The sequence below is a fragment of the Phocoena phocoena genome, chromosome 12, assembly GCF_963924675.1.
Source record: "Phocoena phocoena chromosome 12, mPhoPho1.1, whole genome shotgun sequence".
Classification (NCBI taxonomy): domain Eukaryota; kingdom Metazoa; phylum Chordata; class Mammalia; order Artiodactyla; family Phocoenidae; genus Phocoena; species Phocoena phocoena.
Genome location: NC_089230.1, coordinates 88,763,797 through 88,782,341, shown reverse-complemented (window position 1 = coordinate 88,782,341; position 18,545 = coordinate 88,763,797). Strand labels below are relative to the sequence as shown.

General features: G+C 33.3%; 1 protein-coding gene across 1 annotated transcript in view; it reads right to left on the bottom strand.

Moving 5' to 3' along the window:
- The window catches only part of EYS (eyes shut homolog), a 1,660,061-nt gene that overhangs the window by 1,138,864 nt on the left and 502,652 nt on the right, over nt 1–18,545 (bottom strand). The window contains 4 exon segments of the mRNA XM_065888819.1: nt 6,444–6,519; nt 6,522–6,544; nt 6,734–6,830; nt 18,002–18,261. Of these exon segments, the coding sequence (XP_065744891.1) occupies nt 6,444–6,519; nt 6,522–6,544; nt 6,734–6,830; nt 18,002–18,261 (456 nt within the window).

The following is an 18,545-nucleotide window of genomic DNA, read 5'->3' as shown; positions in this document are numbered from 1 at the left end:
GATTTTTAGGATTTTCTCGGTTTTGGAAACACTTTGCTGTCATCAGATAGATTGAAGGGTCAATATCAACCCTGTAAGTGAACTCATCATTCTTGTGTTCATGAACCCACCACGTGGTTCTCTTTCAAGCAGAAGGCATTTTGAGTGGCTTCCTTCCGTTTCTCTTTGAGATCTTATTCTGGAATTGGGAAAGTGGTCTTCAGAGCCATGTAATGAATTCATATGAAAAACCTTCATTTAGACTTGTAAGGTTATTTTGGTTCTACTATACATTTTATCTCAGTCTCTGCCTCAGAGCTATCTCTCAGGCCTCATGTGGGGCAAATTGGAAATGCCAGGCAGCTGATACCTCATGCTTCAGTCTGCAAATAGTAGACATATTTTCCAAGTACTAATCCTTGCTTCTGTTTAGTTGATAGCATTTGTTATCTTAGTTCTTTACCACTTCTCCTGGTCAGAGCTTTACCATAGGAAGAGAGCTTATTTGCCCCACACATTCAGGCTTGGCCATGAGTCTTTCTTTGGACAGTGATCTATAGGTAAAGAAGAAGGATGCTATTTCTGAGCCCAGGGCTTAAGAGACTTTGCATGTTTCTGCTTGTTCTCTTGAATCTCTGCCACTCCATGGGAAGAACATGCTAGTCTAAAGAGGATGAGAGACACTTGGAGTGGAGGTTTTCAACTGACATAACAGACTTGCAAACACACCTCCCCCATCAGCTGTGTTACACAGAAACCTGGGTGAACCCATTGTATATTAGCTAAGTTTTAGAAAACCACAGATATGAAAATAATAAATGATTGTTATTTTTAACCACTGAGTTTTCAGTTTTTGGCTAAACAACAGCAGCAAACAACCTGTATAGTAATTTTAAAGGAGTTCATACCTCTGTAGAGAGAGGATAGACATGGCTCAGAACTATAAATCTCTGAATTCACTTTAAGCTCCCTACTGGGAGAGGCAACAGGGAGAGGCTGCCCTGTGACTTAGGGAATCTGCACTTCTCAGCCTACAAGCTTTCTGTTAAATACCTCTGAAAGAGTTGACTTATAAACTGTTGCCAGTTTCCCCCTGCCTCTTCCAAGCATTTCTCATTGGTTTAAGATCATAAAAAGAGTTAGATTCCACCTTTGCTGATGAGAGATGGAAACATTTAGCTAGAAACAGATAGCCTTATGCCTTGAAAGAATTGCATAAAACCCCAGAAATCTGTATTGTCACAAAATTGGGGAGAATGCATGGGATTGGATCTAAGGCGATCAGACCATGGGAGAATAAATATGACTTAAATGAGCTGAATTTATGGATATGGATGGAGAGAAAAGATTTAAGATGCTAATATTGGGTGTGTTGTCAGATAGGCTGTCTGATCAAAAACAGAGCTTAATTCCAGTTTAGGTTAGTGAGGTAGAAGTGCCAGAGTTCATAGGCTCATTGTTAATGGAAATGTATGAATGGATCAATTATGTGTAAGCTGCCCAGTTACCTCTTACTTTCTATCCCCACAGGATATAGAAGGGCATTTCTCCACTCACAAGACTGAAATAGGGTGGGTAAGGGTCACTACTGTTTCAGTGAACTTTGTGGTGATAGTCCTTTAAAGACTGGAGGCAACAATGTGGCTTCCTGCAGGGAAGCTAGAGTCCCTGATATGAATGAGAATAATGGGCTCCAAGAATAATGGGATAAAGTGTGTTAGATATGCTTGACTACAGGATACAACAAAGAGCAAATAACCACATAAATCAGGGAAACAGAATGATGATCAACAGATAGATTCACAGATAGTCTGGACAATGGCTAGTTGGTGATGATTTTCTAGAAATGAAACATGAGGACAGAATGCTATGATGCTACTTTATGAATATATAGAATGAAATATATGGACCTGCAGGGCAGAAATGTAATTCCAGTTGTCTTTGTTGGGATTCCTAGGTGCTTACATAATTTCAAACCTAAGCTATGTCACAGATGCAGTCCCTCAACTGAAGGACGCCCCTTTGCATTAGGATCTTGTGATATAGTCACAGATGTTCCCTATATCATCCTAAAGCCTTCTTCAGAGGGAGCTGAGACCTTTTATTCGTATGACTATTTAATGATGAAATTAAAGTGTTCACACTTTTAAGAGTCATTGAGTTCAGCTCCCTCTGAACTTATACTTATTTTTGAAATACCACTGCTTCACCAATAGGAGTAAGAGATTATTCAGATCTGCTAGATGGGAAATAAATCTGTCTTGTTTTGTTTTATTTTGTTTTGCTTTTCCCCACAGTCCCAGAATGTATAGTGTAGTTAATATATTTAATAATAGAATTGTCATATTGGAATAGAGCTATTACAGTGGAAAGCCCAATTGGAAGATCTTGTAATGTTCCTTCAGACTTATCAAGATTTTAAACTGAAAACAATTCTGTATCCCTATGGGGCTTGTAGTAATTAGTGTTCCCTTGAAAGTCTTGAGAGTTGCAGGGTTGGATTCAAGCATAGCCCCATCTACTTCACCAGATTGGACAGTGCAAGGCCAGAGGGCCATAGAAATAATAGAAGACTATCAGAAACTTTAGCAGATTGCAATACAAATTTTACAGCAATTCTAGATGTTGAAATTCTATTAAAACACACAGACATAGCCCTTGGTACCTGGAGAGCAACTGTGACCTGGCAAATTAGTCTCTTTTTTATCTTAATCAATGAATGTCTAGTTGAATTTGTTCATTTTATTTTTTTGGAAAGATATTTTAAAAGGCTCAAATAAATAAATAAATATCAATTCTTCTCAAATTGACCTACAAATTTGATTAAATTCCAATTAAACTTCTACCTGGTCTTTGTTTGCTTGTTGGAATGTAAGGATTTATGCGGAACAGAAGAAACTGTCAAAAGTAACTAAATCTTCTTGAAGCAGATTAAAAATATGAGATGTATTGCACTATCAGTATTGAGGTTTTCAAATGTAAGTAGTAAATATTTATGGTACTGAAACGTGGACGACTAATTGAACTAAGGAAACAGAGTAGAGACAGAGAAATACACATAGTCATGTATGGGGACTTGATCTGCAACAAGAAAGCATTGCTGATCAGGCAGATCAGCGAGTAAAAATGTACTCATTCAACACGAGTAGCAGGCACAACTGGTTAGTCACATGGAAAAAATGAACTTATGTGCTTCCCTTACACCACACAGCTCACACACACACAATATTCAGATAGATGAAGATTTAAATATAAAGGGCAGGTCTTTCGTCTCCTTAGGCAGGTTTATTCCTAGGTATTTTATTCTATTTGTTACAATGGTAAATGGGAGTGTTTCCTTAATTTCTCTTTCAGATTTTTCATCATTAGTATATAGCAATGCAAGATGTTTCTGTGCATTAATTTTGTATCCTGCTACTTTACCAAATTCATTGATTAGCTCTAGTAGTTTTCTGGTAGCATCTTTAGGATTCTCTATGTATAGTATCATATGATCTGCAAACAGTGACAGTTTTACTTCTTCTTTTCTGATTTGGATTGTTTTTATTTCTTCTTTTCTCTGATTGCTGTGGTTAAAACTTCCAAAACTATGTTGACTAATTGTGGTGAGAGTGGGCAACCTTTTCTTCTTCCTGATTTTAGTGGAAATGGTTTCAGTATTTCACCATTGAGAATGATGTTGGCTGTGGGTTTGTCATATATGGCCTTTATTATGTTGAGGTAAATTCCCTCTATGCCTACTTTCTGGAGGGTTTTTATCATAAACGGGTGTTGAATTTTGTCACAGAGCTGGAGGAAGCAGGCTCCCTGACTTCAAAATCTTCTACAAAGTTACAGTAATCAAGACAGTATGGTACTAGCACAAAATCAGAAATATAGATAAATGGAACAGGATAGAAAGCCCAGAGATAAACCCACTCACATATAGTCACCTTATCTTTGATAAAGGAGACAAGAATATACAATGCAGAAAAGACAGCCTCATCAGTAGTGGTGCTGGTAAAATTGAACAGATACATGTAAAAGAATGAAATTAGAACACTCTCTACCACCATACACAAAAATAAACTCCAAATGGATTAAAGACATAAATATAAAGACAGACACTGTAAAACTCTTAGAGGAAAACATAGGCAAAACATTCTATGATATAAATCACAGCAAGATCCTTTTTGACCCACCTCCTAGAGAAATGGAAATAAAAACAAAAATAAACAAACAGACCTAATGAAACTTAAAAGCTTTTGCACAGCAAAGGAAACCATAAACAAGATGAAAAGATAACCCACAGAATGGGAGAAAATATTTGCAAATGAAGCAACTGACAAAGGATTAATCTCCAAAATTTACAAGCAGCTTATTCAGCTCAATATCAAAAACACAAACAACATAATCCAAAAATGAGCAGAAGACCTAAACAGACGTTTCTCCAAAGAAGATATACAAATAGCCAACAAACACATGAACGAATGCTCAAAGTCACTAATCATTAGAGAAATGCAAATCAACACTACAATGAGGTATCACCTCACACCAGTCAGAATGGCCATCATCACAAAATCTACAAACAATAAATGTCAGAGAGGGTGTGGAGAAAAGGGAACCCTCTTGCACTGTTGGTGGGAATGTAAATTGATACAACCACTATGGAGAACAGTATGGAGGTTCCTTAAAACACAAAAAAATAGAACTACCATACAACCCAGCAATCTCAGTACTGGGCATATACCCTGAGAAAACCATAATTCAAAAAGAGACATATACCAAAATATTCATTGCAGCAATATTTACAATAGCCAGGACAAGTCATGGAAACAATCTAAGTGTCCATCGACAGATGAATGGATAAAGAAGATGTGGCACATATATACAATGGAATATTACTCAGCCATAAAAATAACCAAAATTGAGTTATTTGTAGTGAGTTGGATGGAACTAGAGACTGTCATACAGAGTGAAGTAAGTTAGAAAGAGGAAAACAAATACTGTATGCTAACATACTTGAGGACACAGGGAAGGGTAAGGGTAAGCTGGGATGAAATGAGAGAGTGACATGGACAAACATACACTACCAAATGTAAAATAGATAGTGGGAAGTAGCCGTATAGCACAGAGAGATCAGCTCGGTGCTTTGTGACCTAGAGGGGTGGGATGGGGGGGTGGGAGGGTGACGCAACAGGGAGGGGATATGGGGATACATGTATACGTATAGCTGATTCACTTTGTTATACAGCAGAAACTAACACACCATTGTAAAGCAGTTATACTCCAATAAACATGTTAAAAAATATATAAAGGGCAGAAGCTTAAATATTTTAAAAGGAAATATAAGAAACATCTTATAATCCTAGGGTAAAACATTTTAAACAAGATTTAACAAATCAAGCCATACACAAAGTGAGTAATTCAATTACATTAAAAATAAGTTTTAGTACTCACAGTTTTCATAAAGGAGGTGAAATGTCGAGCCACAAACAGTAGAATATATTTTCAGTAGTATTGGGTTGGCCAAAACTTTCGTTTGGGCTTTTATGTAACATCTTACGGAAAAACCCAAACAGACTTTTTGGCCTACCCAGTACATACAACTAACAGAAGTATTAATTAGAATATATAAAGGTTCTTACAAATCAATAAGAAGAGTACATTAATGGACAGATGCCATAAATAGGCATTTCTAGAAAGAAAATGAAATATCTTGAAATGTATATGTGTTCTCACATATGGGAACACGGAGGAAAACCAAAAGGAGGTATAATTTACGCAAAGCAGATAAGCCCAAATGGAACATTTTGACACTGCAAACAGGAGCATCTACTCACTCTCTTAACAGTGTGAATATTCCATTTTCAAAGTGCACTGGGGAAAAAAAAATGATATAATAAATATGAAAGTAGCTACCCAAACGTCCAAATATTCTCTGGGTATGAAACCTAGAGTGACATTTGTATTTGCATATTTGGAGAAGTATTTGAAAACCTTAATAGTATTATTATTTCTAGGAAAAAAAAAGAGACAAATAACTCAGATATCTACAACCAGGAGAATGATAAATGCCATTGACATATATTTAAATGGAATATACTACAATAGCTTAAAATGAGCAACAGACACATGCACTAACAGATAATACAGAAATGTCATCTTCAACAAAATGGATTGTTTTGGAAGACGATACACAATATTATCTCAATTATATTAATATGCAAACTAAAGAGTGTTTTGTTCAGGCATACATACAAATAGTTAATTTATGTATGCTAAAGGCAAGGACAATAAATATAAATTCAGGATATTCAATATAATTGGGTGGGAGAGTGGAGGAGTACTTGAGGACAAACAGAAGAGTATCAGCAATGTTCAGCTTCTTAAGTTGAATAATGGGCACATGTGTGTTCACTTTATTATTTGTTATATTTTACATATAAAAATATCTGATTCAGAAAAAAAATGTAGCCTCTAACCTACTTGTCAGATCCACAGAGATTCCATTATTTTGGCAAGGTTTAGAGGAACACTCATTAGTTTCACATAGAGGTCTGCAAACCCAGGTCTGCAAACACTCCTTTTAAACAAGAAATTTAATAACTCCACTGTAAAATTTTAAAGCTGAAAATTCAAATAACCATAGCACAGCAAATTGTTAATAAGCAGAAGTGTTGTTCAATGTGTCCATTGACATTATAAATATGCATACATTTGGATACATCTAGATGCATGAACATGTATGTAGATGTTTTTTGGTTTTCTCTACCTGAAATTGTTGAGCCCAACTTTACAGTCACCACAGTTCTGACAAGGAAGGGGGAAGCACTCATTCATGTTAATTTCACAGTGTTCACCTTTAAATCCTGCAAAGAGAGAGGAGATGGGTAGAGATGAGCAATCCTCACTTTAGAGTGTGAAAATCAGAATCAGTAGTCAAGAGTCTGGAAAATATGCTCATAATGGAAGTTACAAAAAAAAATGGGAGGGAGAAAACACCTCATCTCTGAGTTCTTATACTACTCTATTTCAAGTAATGTCTGAATAAAATTATGCTAGTTTCTAGTTAAAGAGTTCAAATGAAAGAATCAAGGGAGGACTACTTTACTGAATCTCCTGTGGAAATAGAGTTAATGCTAATGTTGTTTTAAGGTCTTTAAGTGTTTGAACAAAAAGAACTGAAACTATCTAGAAAGCAAATGAATTAATGTGACGACCAATCTTAAAGTAAAATTGAGCTTCAATGATCAGATTTATTCAAAGCAGTTAGTAGATGAGGCAAATTTAACTGCTTTTGATTCATAGCTAAGTAATCAGTCATCCATTTAAACCCATGGCAGTTATGTTTTAAAAAAGCAAAGAAAAAAAGGAAAAAAAAATTATAGACTTATAAAAGAGTCAGTTGTAATTATTTCAACATATTTGTGTCAGAAAAAAATCAAATTTATATCACTATTTAAAATACCTTAAATATTTTAATATTTATGATGACCATTTAAACAATTATTTCCATGGTTATAGAATAACTAAGTATAACAACATATATATATATATATATATATGTATGTATTTTGCTGCTAATGTTATTTTTATATTTTTCTTGCTAATATTTTTGAGGATTTTCTTTTCTCTTACTTTTTCAGTGCTATAACTAAGCACCATATAATTGAAGTGACATTATAATGTCAATATCTACTCAGATTTTTTAGTTTGAGGAGCAGAAGGTCATTCAAGTTACCCTAAGAAAATGTTATTAGTGGCATACACATAGACTGGGATTGGAATTGAGAAATATGGGAAAGAGAGGACAGTCTATCTACCCATGAATTGCCATCTTGCTCCCACTGTACCTTCTCATAGAGTTTCTTCCTCATTCTGTTTGCAAATATCTCTTCACGTACAAAGTGTCAGATTCTTTTAATATTGTCATTACAATATTGTAATATTGTCATGCAGATAATGTAGCACAGTTTCCCTTGTCTCTATATCATGACCTTTCAGCTTCAGCACTTACTGCTGAGTGGAAAATTCTCTTCACATTTCCTTACTCGGATTCCCATGAAATAAGCTGGGACTGGCCAGCTTTATCTTTTCACATCACACCATGCCACAAACCCCTGCCGTTCTCTGTGGTGTCTGCCATCAGGTCAAAAGCCAAACCCACTTCCAGTTGGAGTTTGGGAAGTTGATACTATGCCTTGTGAAATATGGCTGCCTCCTTAGCAGGAGATAATATGAAAATTTTAAATGACATAATCCAAAAGGAGGCAAGTATAAAGGAACAAAGTACAGATATGACAAGTAAAAAGCAAATAGCAAGACAATTTATTTAAAGCCATATATAGCAATAATTACATTAAATATGATTTTTAAAAACCATTTCAGCTAAAAGGCAGAAACAATCAGACTAAATAAAATAATAGGACTACATGATATCTAAAAGAAATCCCCTTTACATATAGAAACAACAACAGGTTAAAAGTAGAAAGATGGAACAAAGATGCCCCATGAAACACTAATAAGAAACCTAGAGCTTCCCTGGTGGCACAGTGGTTGGGAGTCTGCCTGCCGATGCAGGGGACACGGGTTCATGCCCCGGTCCATGAAGATCCCATATTCCGTGAAGCGGCTGGGCCCATGAGCCATGGCCGCTGAGCCTGCGCGTCTGGAGCCTGTGCGTCCGGAGCCTGTGCTCCACAATGGGAGAGGCCACAACAGTGAGAGGCCCGCATACCACAAAAGAAACCTAGAATATCTACGTGACTAGCAGACCAGGCAGTCTTCTGGAAAAGCACTGGTATTAATTTGTGTTACTTTTTCTTTCTCAATTATCAAATCTTTCAAGTTAAACTCTGAAGTTGCATGCTTGTAATTTTATTCATGCAGTAGATATTGTATCCTCAGCATCCAGAACAAAATTCTGTTATTATAAATTAGTTATTTCCAAGTTAATATGGATCTCCTAATTTTAGGTGAACAAGTTATTATTGCAACACACTTCAACACAATTCGTCAATCACTCTTACTGTTATATTAAATTAGAAATGTCATAGTACAGTTATAAATAAATAATAAGCTATTTCCTTAAATATTTTACGGTAGTTAATTTTTTTTCAAGTTTAAGATTTAGAAAGTTGGATGCATTCCACCATTTCTACTTTTAGCATAACTAGTGTTATCTGGGACACAGGGCATTTTGACCTTAAGTTGCTTTTTAGAAATGTCCTTTAGTGGCACTGGAACTCAGGGGCACTGACCAGCTAGAGGACTGGAGTGTGCCTCCCTGAGTTCAGCTGAGCTGATGGATCAGAACATTCAGCACCGGGGAACTTGGACAGCTCAAAGGATAACTTTGGTTTCTGTGATTTTGCCTCATTCATTGAGTTTGACATTTCTGAGATGGAGCTTTTTTACCACCTAGCAACATATGTCAATGGACTGAGGAAATGAGATTGCTGAAATGCAGTGGACATTGGAAGAAAAAAATAAAGTAGATGTGGATCACATTTAAAATAAGCCAAAGCTTTGCAGAGAAAGTGTAAGTTTGGGGGATTTAAAGGAGTGAGATATATATATATATATATATATATACTTTATTCCAAACTAAATTTTCCATAGTCCTCGGTTTTAGAAATTGATACATATTCATGTGAAGGATATTTGTTTTGAATATATGCAGTGACAGCTAAAAGTCTGTCAAAACTCAAAATACAATGAATTAATTCTATGCTATTCCTCTCCTATTTATTCCTATCCAGATCTATTCAGCTAACTATTTTATTCACTTCAATAGAGTTCTTCACACACAAATAATGAGAAATTCTCAAACAAATGTTCTCTTGATCTTTTTCTTATACTGTCTTACCTGTGATTGTTGCAGCAAATGCATGTGACTGATTAATAAATCCTATTTTTACATTTAAATTAGTTAGTAAAACTACTGCTCAAATCCAGAACTAAATCAATGTAGATTACAGATATAGTATTTTTAATCACTTAATATTTTCTCAGTTCTAACAAATGTAGCCTTTTAATACTTTATTCTCTGGAGGGGATGGCATAGAACAAAGTACACTAACAATAGTTAGGTTTTCATAAAACTTTTTTAGTAAGCATTTTATCATTCAGGGCTATATTTGACAACTCTCACACTAGAAGTAATATCAGCTGGAGTAATTAGAAATGAAGTAAATAGTGATAATTAGAGTGTATTTTCCATGTATTCAAACAATGTAGTGTAAACAACATACATTTTAAGACAAACAAACAAAAAAAGTATTAAAATGAATTATTTTAATGACTTCCCTGGTGGTCCAGTGGTAAAGAATCTGCCTTCCAATGCAGGGGAAGCTGTTTGGATCCCTGGTGGGGGAACTAAGATCTCACATGCCTCAGGGCAGCTAAGCCTGCACGCCACAACTACTGAACTCTTAAACCTCTGCCAGAGAGCCCACATGCCTCCACTACACAGCCCACGTGCTCTGGAGCCTGCGTGCTGCAACTAGAGAAGAGAAAACCCACATGCCACAACTAGAGAGAAGACAGTGTGCCACAACTAAAGATCCCACATATGTATCCACGTGCTGCAAATAAGACCCAACGCAGCCAAAAAATAAATAAAATAAATATTAAAATGAATTATTTGCAAAAGCATTAGAAATTTTTATTTCTCTTTAATTACAATTTTAGGGCTTCCCTGGTGGCGCAGTGGTTGAGAGTCTGCCTGCTGATGCAGGGGCACGGGTTCGTGCCCCGTTCCGGGACGATCCCACACGCTGCGGAGCGGCTGGGCCCGTGAGCCATGGCCGCTGAGCCTGCACTCCGCAGTAGCAGGGGCCACAACAGTGAGAGGCCCGCGTACCGCAAAAAAAAAAAAAAAATTAATTTCCCGAGATGTTAAAACTTTATGGAAACAAAGAGAGATCTTTCTTGGCAAGTCAGAAAAAAAGTATTGTTTTCTTTATTTTTTAAATAACATAATACAAATATTAATATTTTCTTTAAAAATTAGCCAATATTATAATATAGATGCAGACTTAATTTTAAAAACAATGATATTTGAAAAGATAAAAGTAATATTTTCAATAAACCCTAAGTTTTTTTTTGGTTTTTTTTTTCGGTACGTGGGTCTCTCACTGTTGTGGCCTCTCCTGTTGTGGAGCACAGGCTCCGGACGTGCAGGCTTAGCGGCCATGGCTCACCGGCCCAGCTACTGCGCGGCATGTGGGATCTTCCTGGACTGGAGCACGAACCCATGTCCCGTGCACTAGCAGGCAGACTCTCAACCACTGCGCCACCAGGGAAGCCCAAGACTCTAAGTTTTTTAACATGATTTTAAAGTAAACTTTTAGAAAATGAGTATAAAAGCTAATGTTTTTAAATGTAATAAAAATTTGACATATTTTAAAGTTAATTGGCAATAATATATATTTTCTTTGAAGAATTTTCCGGATATAAATTTCAACAGCTATTTAAACCTAATAGATATGCACTACTACATGAGCACATGTTTTTAATTGTCAAAAGGAGTAATTTTTAATTTAGAGAAACCATTCATCAAGTGACACATTTATTTGGTGCTCAGAATTATGCACCTCAGGTAATGTGGTTTTACCATAAAGATAGTATATATACGGGATTAATAGACATGTTTAAATGCAACTGCTCACCTCCTCTTGTAATAGAAATCCATCAAGCTTAGAATCCCAATTGTAAATCAATAACACACATAAATTATCCGACTCTTCCCTTCACTACAAGCGAATCCTTGTATTGTAGCGAAGGAGTCCTTTCCACATTTTAGACCTTCATAAAGTTCATTTAAAGAAACTGTTGCTTCTTTCACCTTGGAGACCTATGGATGAAGTGGCTACATTTGGCAACTAAGCCCTTTAAATTAAATTAGAAATATTTGGGGGGGTTGGGGGAGGGAGGGATTGGGATCTTGGGGTTAGCAGATGTAAACTAATATATATAGAATGGATAAACAACAAGGTCCTACTGTATAGCATAGGAAACGGTAGTCAATATCGTGTGATAAACGTAATGGAAAATAATATGAAGAAGAATATATATATATATATATATATATACTATATATTATATATTATTATACTATATATACTATATATATATACTATATATATAGTATATTATATATATATATATATACACACATATACACGTAACTGAATCACTTTGCTGTACAGTAGAAATTAGCACATTATAAATTAACTATACTTCAATAAAATAAATTAAAAAAAGAAATATTTGATAGGGTGATGTTCTTGCCTATAAAATGAGAAATAATTCAAAGTAAAAAGAGAAAGAATCTTAGAGAATATTAGAAAAGAATTTTAAGAATGCAATATTTTATGTCCCTCACTGTATAAACACACATATGTTAACACAGAGACTCTACTATGTGCTATACACGTGGACTTTCACATGCAGTTCATCCAAAGTCACCTGTACCTCTGTAACCCTCATGTCATTTTTATACTCCATTTCTACCAGCCTGAAGTTCAACTCAGTTAATTCAACCTCTCCTACTTAATTAGCTCTTTCCTCTCACAGTTATGCATTAGACATTACTCTTGATCACATACAGTATAAACAAAAATGCTAACTTTGATAAGAAATGGGATTTACAGGTAGCTTGACTAGTAAGGATACCAGGTAGTTTGCAGAATTAAAGAAAATACTATAGGAACTGCCAGGACACGTTTTTTCACACACACTCCTCTCCTCCAACATATAGATCTCCATGTGCAGGGAACATGGTGTTGGCTGCACCAACTGAAACATTGGTGGAAAGAAAAAGCTTCTCTCAGCATCAGTTCCAGGGAAAGGTTCTGTCTGGGACTATTCCAGGTCCATGCCCACCCCTGAATCAACCGTAATCGCCAAAGAGATGGGGTTTGCTCTGTGTCTTAGCTTGAGTTATTCTGCAATAAGAATTGAGATAAATTATTTGCATGCAAGTACCTTATTTGAGGTCCTAGGGATTATTGCAAGGGGGTGCAGAAATAAAAGAAGGAAGAGAGTGGTTTAATGAGAAGGTTATTGCTGTGGACAACCAAGGACCCAGGCTGGTGGAGAGTCTCTTAGAAATCATTTGCCACATAACTCAGAGTTGTCACAGTCAGCAAGAAAGCTGAGGTGTACATCCACAAATCCTCTTTGCTTGTGCATATCTCTATTGTAAATGGGAAAGCTCTTACTACTTCGTACTCTAATGTTTAGTTAAATTATGTATCTCTTCCTTGAACTTAAAAGCCTTGAGGGCATGTCATTGCCACTTTTAATTTCTCCAGAACCTATCTCAAGACTTGACACATGGTAGGAAATCCATATATGTTTGTTGACTCAGTTAATAAGGAATACAATTTTTAGATTTCTACAACACTACCAACATGCAGTTGCAAGATTCTCATGTGTTGTGTACAGAGCACAGTTTAGAGGAGAAAAAAACATATGTAGTATAAAATAAATTGTGAGCTGTGTACATTTATTGCACACTAAATCACCAAAGCTAACACTATAGGGGGACCGAGAATAAACCACATTTGTTTCTAGGAATCTTATAAAATTATATATGTCTTTCTGTTCACTATTTTTATATTTATTAAAACACAGATTTTTTTAATCAGATAAACTGTTTAAACAAATAGGATTATTCTCTGCCTATTTTCCAATAGAAAATGTTCATTGTTCATAGGGAACAAATTAACTCACCTCAGGTCTAATCAGAAGGCAGAAGGATTTCCCTTACTTTCTGTTGCAAAACATGATCACAGTAATTCTGGTGTTTTACTACAGTAGCTAATATTGGACCAAATGGATTAGATTGTTGTTTTGCCTACAAGTGTCAGTCACATGAACCAAAGTACTTTACCGGCTGAGCAATCGATTTGGCATAAATTAAAGTATTAACATTTTTTTTTTTTTTTTTTTTTGGCCATGCAGCCTAGTTCCCTAAACAGGGATAGAACCTGGGCCCTCAAGCAGTGAAAGTGCAGAGTCCTAACCACTGAACCGCCAGGGAATTACTAACTTCAAGGTAAATTTTAACACCATTTATAATTTAGTTGTCTAGTATGTAGTTACATTATCACCATAGCTCTGGGATTTTATTTATACTTATATTTAAATTGTGATAAAATTTATAAACTGATTAAAAGTTGTGAACAAAATTTCAGAAATGTGGATGCTCAACTCTCAGATGTTAAGCCTTAACACTCTTGTCTCATGAACCTGCCATATTCTAGTCACTTGACAAACACCAACAACTTAAAAAGAGTTCTAGTGCACCTTCCAAATCCTGTCTGTCTAAGATGTTAAGTCTTGGGATTCTTTGTGGTTTACAATTCCAGTACTTTTAAAAATGGACTTTAATCAGAATGTTTTCTTAAAGAAATGATATGATGGCTCTGAAATAGAACTTATTTTAAATAACAGCTATAAAATTAAATCACAGCATAGTGCTTACGGTATCCAATAGTCGACCTCTTTTTAATATTCTAAGGTAGTTTTTTAATGTTGCTGACTTTAGCTTTGACTGCTACAGAGGTTGAAGAATACCAGTAAAGGCAATAGTAAGTAAACATTTTTACAATAGTTATGTTATAAATATGTTTAAATAAAAACATATATATGTTTATATATAAAACATTTATATGTATACTTATATATTTACATATAAATAATATATTAAACATATATATAATATTACACATGATATATTATATAACATATAATATATATTATGTATTGTATAATAATATAAAATATATAACATAATATGTATATAATATAATACATTATATTAAAAATAATATATATTATTATATACTATAATAATATATTATAATATATAATAATATAATATATTATACAATTTAATTTAATAATAATGGGTGATATACTATATATTATATAGTATAATACATATTATATATAATATATTATATTATATCTTACAATATAATATTGGGTTGGCCAAAAAGTTCATTCTGTTTTTTCTGCAACATCTTCTATATTATATAATAATTAGTAATGTATTATGTTATATATAATATATTATATAAAATATATATCATATGCATTATATTCATAACATATTAAGTACATTAAATATATTATTATATTTCTATATAATACATAATTTATAATATTATAAATAATATATATTATAAGGATATTTTATGATATTTTTAATATATTATATACTTATAATATATTATATTATACATAATATATTAACTATATTATTATAATATAACATATCATTATATAATATGCTGTATAATATAACATATATTGTTTTTTAATATCATTATATATTATTTTATATGACATATATTATATATAATATAATATATTATTATAGTATAATTATATTTATAATTATATATAATATATTATATTATAATATTATATTAATAATTATATAAATATATGTTATTTATAATTTATTATAAATATTATAAATTATAATACATAATATATTATATTACATGACATCTATTATATATTATATAATATATTATATAATATAACATAGATTTTACATTATATAAAATATATGTTATATATATTTTATATATAATATGTAGTATAATATATAATATATTGTATTATAATATATATTAATATATTATATATTAACATACATAATGCATAATTTTATTGTATGTTATATACAATATATATTAAATACTAATATATTCTATATATAAGATATATAAACGATATATATTGATATATAAATTATAATTAATAATTATATTTGACATATAATATAATTATATATAAATTATATATCAAATGATATATAAATTAATATATGTAAAATTATAATTACATTATTATATTATATACTATTATGTATTATGTATAATAATATCATATATTTATATATTTATAATATATAAATATATATTTATATATAAGTATACATATATATGTTTATATATATAAAACGTTTTTACAGTAGTTGTGTTATAAATATATTTATATATGTTTATATATAAAACATTTATATATGTTTATATATAAAACTTATATGTTTATATATATAAAACAAAGTATTTTAGAAATTATGTGCACTCCAGCAATACTTTGTGCTGAATAATTATTAAAAATGAATAAACAGAAGATTCAGTGTGCCCACATGCCACTCTACCCAAAACACTGCTTTGAAGAGTCATAAACTCTGAAGCCTTTTGTAGAATGATGACGTTCCAAGAAAAAAAGTGATTTTGCTCACATACTATGGCACAGTGTAAATTGTCCCTAAGCTATTTTTGTGAGTGCTCTGGAGTTCAGCAATCTTATTATTGTTTGCTAGGAGACAAGAAGCTTTTATGATATCTCCAAACTTACTTTCCCCTAATCCCGCAACAGGAAATCAATCCGCAACAGGAAATTAATCTTACAAGATTATATACATAATATACATTTATTAAATTCATTTATGAATTGAAAATGAATAATTAAAATATTATTTGAAAAAAACATGCCTATCTTGTAGAAAATTATCTCTGGTGAAAATGGAGGCGGTTTTATTCATATTGAGGAAATATACTGCTGCTCCTCAAGAAACATTTGTCTATTACTTATATTCTTAGAATATATTAGTAGCATAGGTAAAGCATCATGGAATAATTCTGTGGAGTAAATTAGCTCTTCCCCTGCTATTGACTATTTTTTCAAAAATTTCACTTTCAATCTTTGTTAAAAAGAATAGTATTCTATTATCTACTTCATAATTACTGTGGTTTTCATGACGTTGGCACTCCCCTCATGTTTTGTTTTAGCTCTATGTTTCTGCCTCAATCCTGGAAACATTTACTCATATGCTTTATACAACTGTGTTATATGCTTTATAGAGCCCATGTCAATTTTACAAAAATAATTACTAATGGATTTCCAGGTTCTAGTTCTAATCCTTCAGAAGGCCCAGAAGTTTCTGCCATTTACACAGGTTCACGGACTTGCCTCTACGTATCATTATAGAAGATTACCTTATATCCTCAGGAAATCTTCTAGGATTTGTAGAAACAAAGGGGAAATTACTTTGACTAAGACAATGAATGAACGAATACAGTCTAAATTGGCCTTTTTTGGACAGAAGATTAAATGAGCATTGTCCTTATCTTTAAAGGACTCCTATTCTAATAAAGCCAGTAACAAGGAAAGAGATATAAACACATAAGTAATTATTAGAAAATAAATAGCTTTTTTTAATATATATATTATGTTTATGACACATTCCAGTTATGCCAAAAATCGACCATGGGCTAATTTTATGGCAGAAGCATTCCCGCTGAAGATGGTAATTGCTTTTGCATAGCCCACAATACAGGAGCAGCAAACATTTACTCAGAGCTCCTGCAAATTAACCAGACCTCTTCCAGTTACAACTGAAGAGATCTCAATCAAGCATCTTTAATGATAATAAATTAAGTTATTGTTTGATATGACCCAAGAAGACAGAAACAGCCTGGCTTCAAGTGTGACTAGGTCCAGGGGCTCCAATGATGTCCTTTGATCTGCTCATTCTCTGTCTCTTACATGGGATCTCTCTTATTGTACAAAGTAGCCACCAGAGTCACATGATACTAGTTTAGCAATCTAAGCAGAGAGAAGTGATGCTCCATGGGAAAAGATATAGTGAAGCATTTGATTACTGTAGATTGAACCTATGCACATTTCTAACTACTGCTGTTGTTAGGAACACTACATGGAGAAAATTATTCAGGAAAGAAAGACTGGTAACAAAGAATAAGAGAGGATTTCTGAAAGAACTTAGTTTTAAAAAAGAACCAAAGTTACAAAGTCTCTCCTTCCCCCCCCCCCATGCTATTCAGGTTAACTTTTTATATTATTTCTCCAGTATGTTTATATATCTGAGTTTGGAGTCAGATATTCCCCCATATATAGATCTTTCTCTCACCCATTCTTAAGAAGCTACCAGCCTATACGGACAAAACAAACAATGAGATCAAACATTAAAACAAATATAAGCCCTTACCTTCTCTGCAAATGCAATAATGATTTCCATCTACCAAAGTCAAGCATGTTGAATTGTTTTGGCAAGGATCACTGAGTGGATCGCAGGGGTTATAGTGTTGATGGCAAAATTTTCCAGTATAAAAGGGTGGGCACAGGCACACAAATTGCCCAGGGATGGAAGATTCATGACAAAGACCTCCATTCATGCATGGGTCAGAGTCACATTCATTTATTTCTTCACTACAATTCTGTCCAGTCCATCCAGATGTACAGTCACAGCTGAAATGAATATTTAAGAAATATGAACCATACTATTTCAAATTCATTCTTCACATTTTCAATGTAATGACTACATTGAACGAATGTGTGGCGTTTTCTCATTTATAACAAGATTAATAAATTACACATATTTTAAAATATTGTTTGCCTAATTTCCGGAGACAACTTAATGTATGTTACTGCCAAACTGACTTTATTGGCTGATAGAGATTTAAGAAGCATTTGGTAAATTTCTAACATAGGCCACTGAGACGTATCTGAGAACAACAAGGCTGCCAATTGCA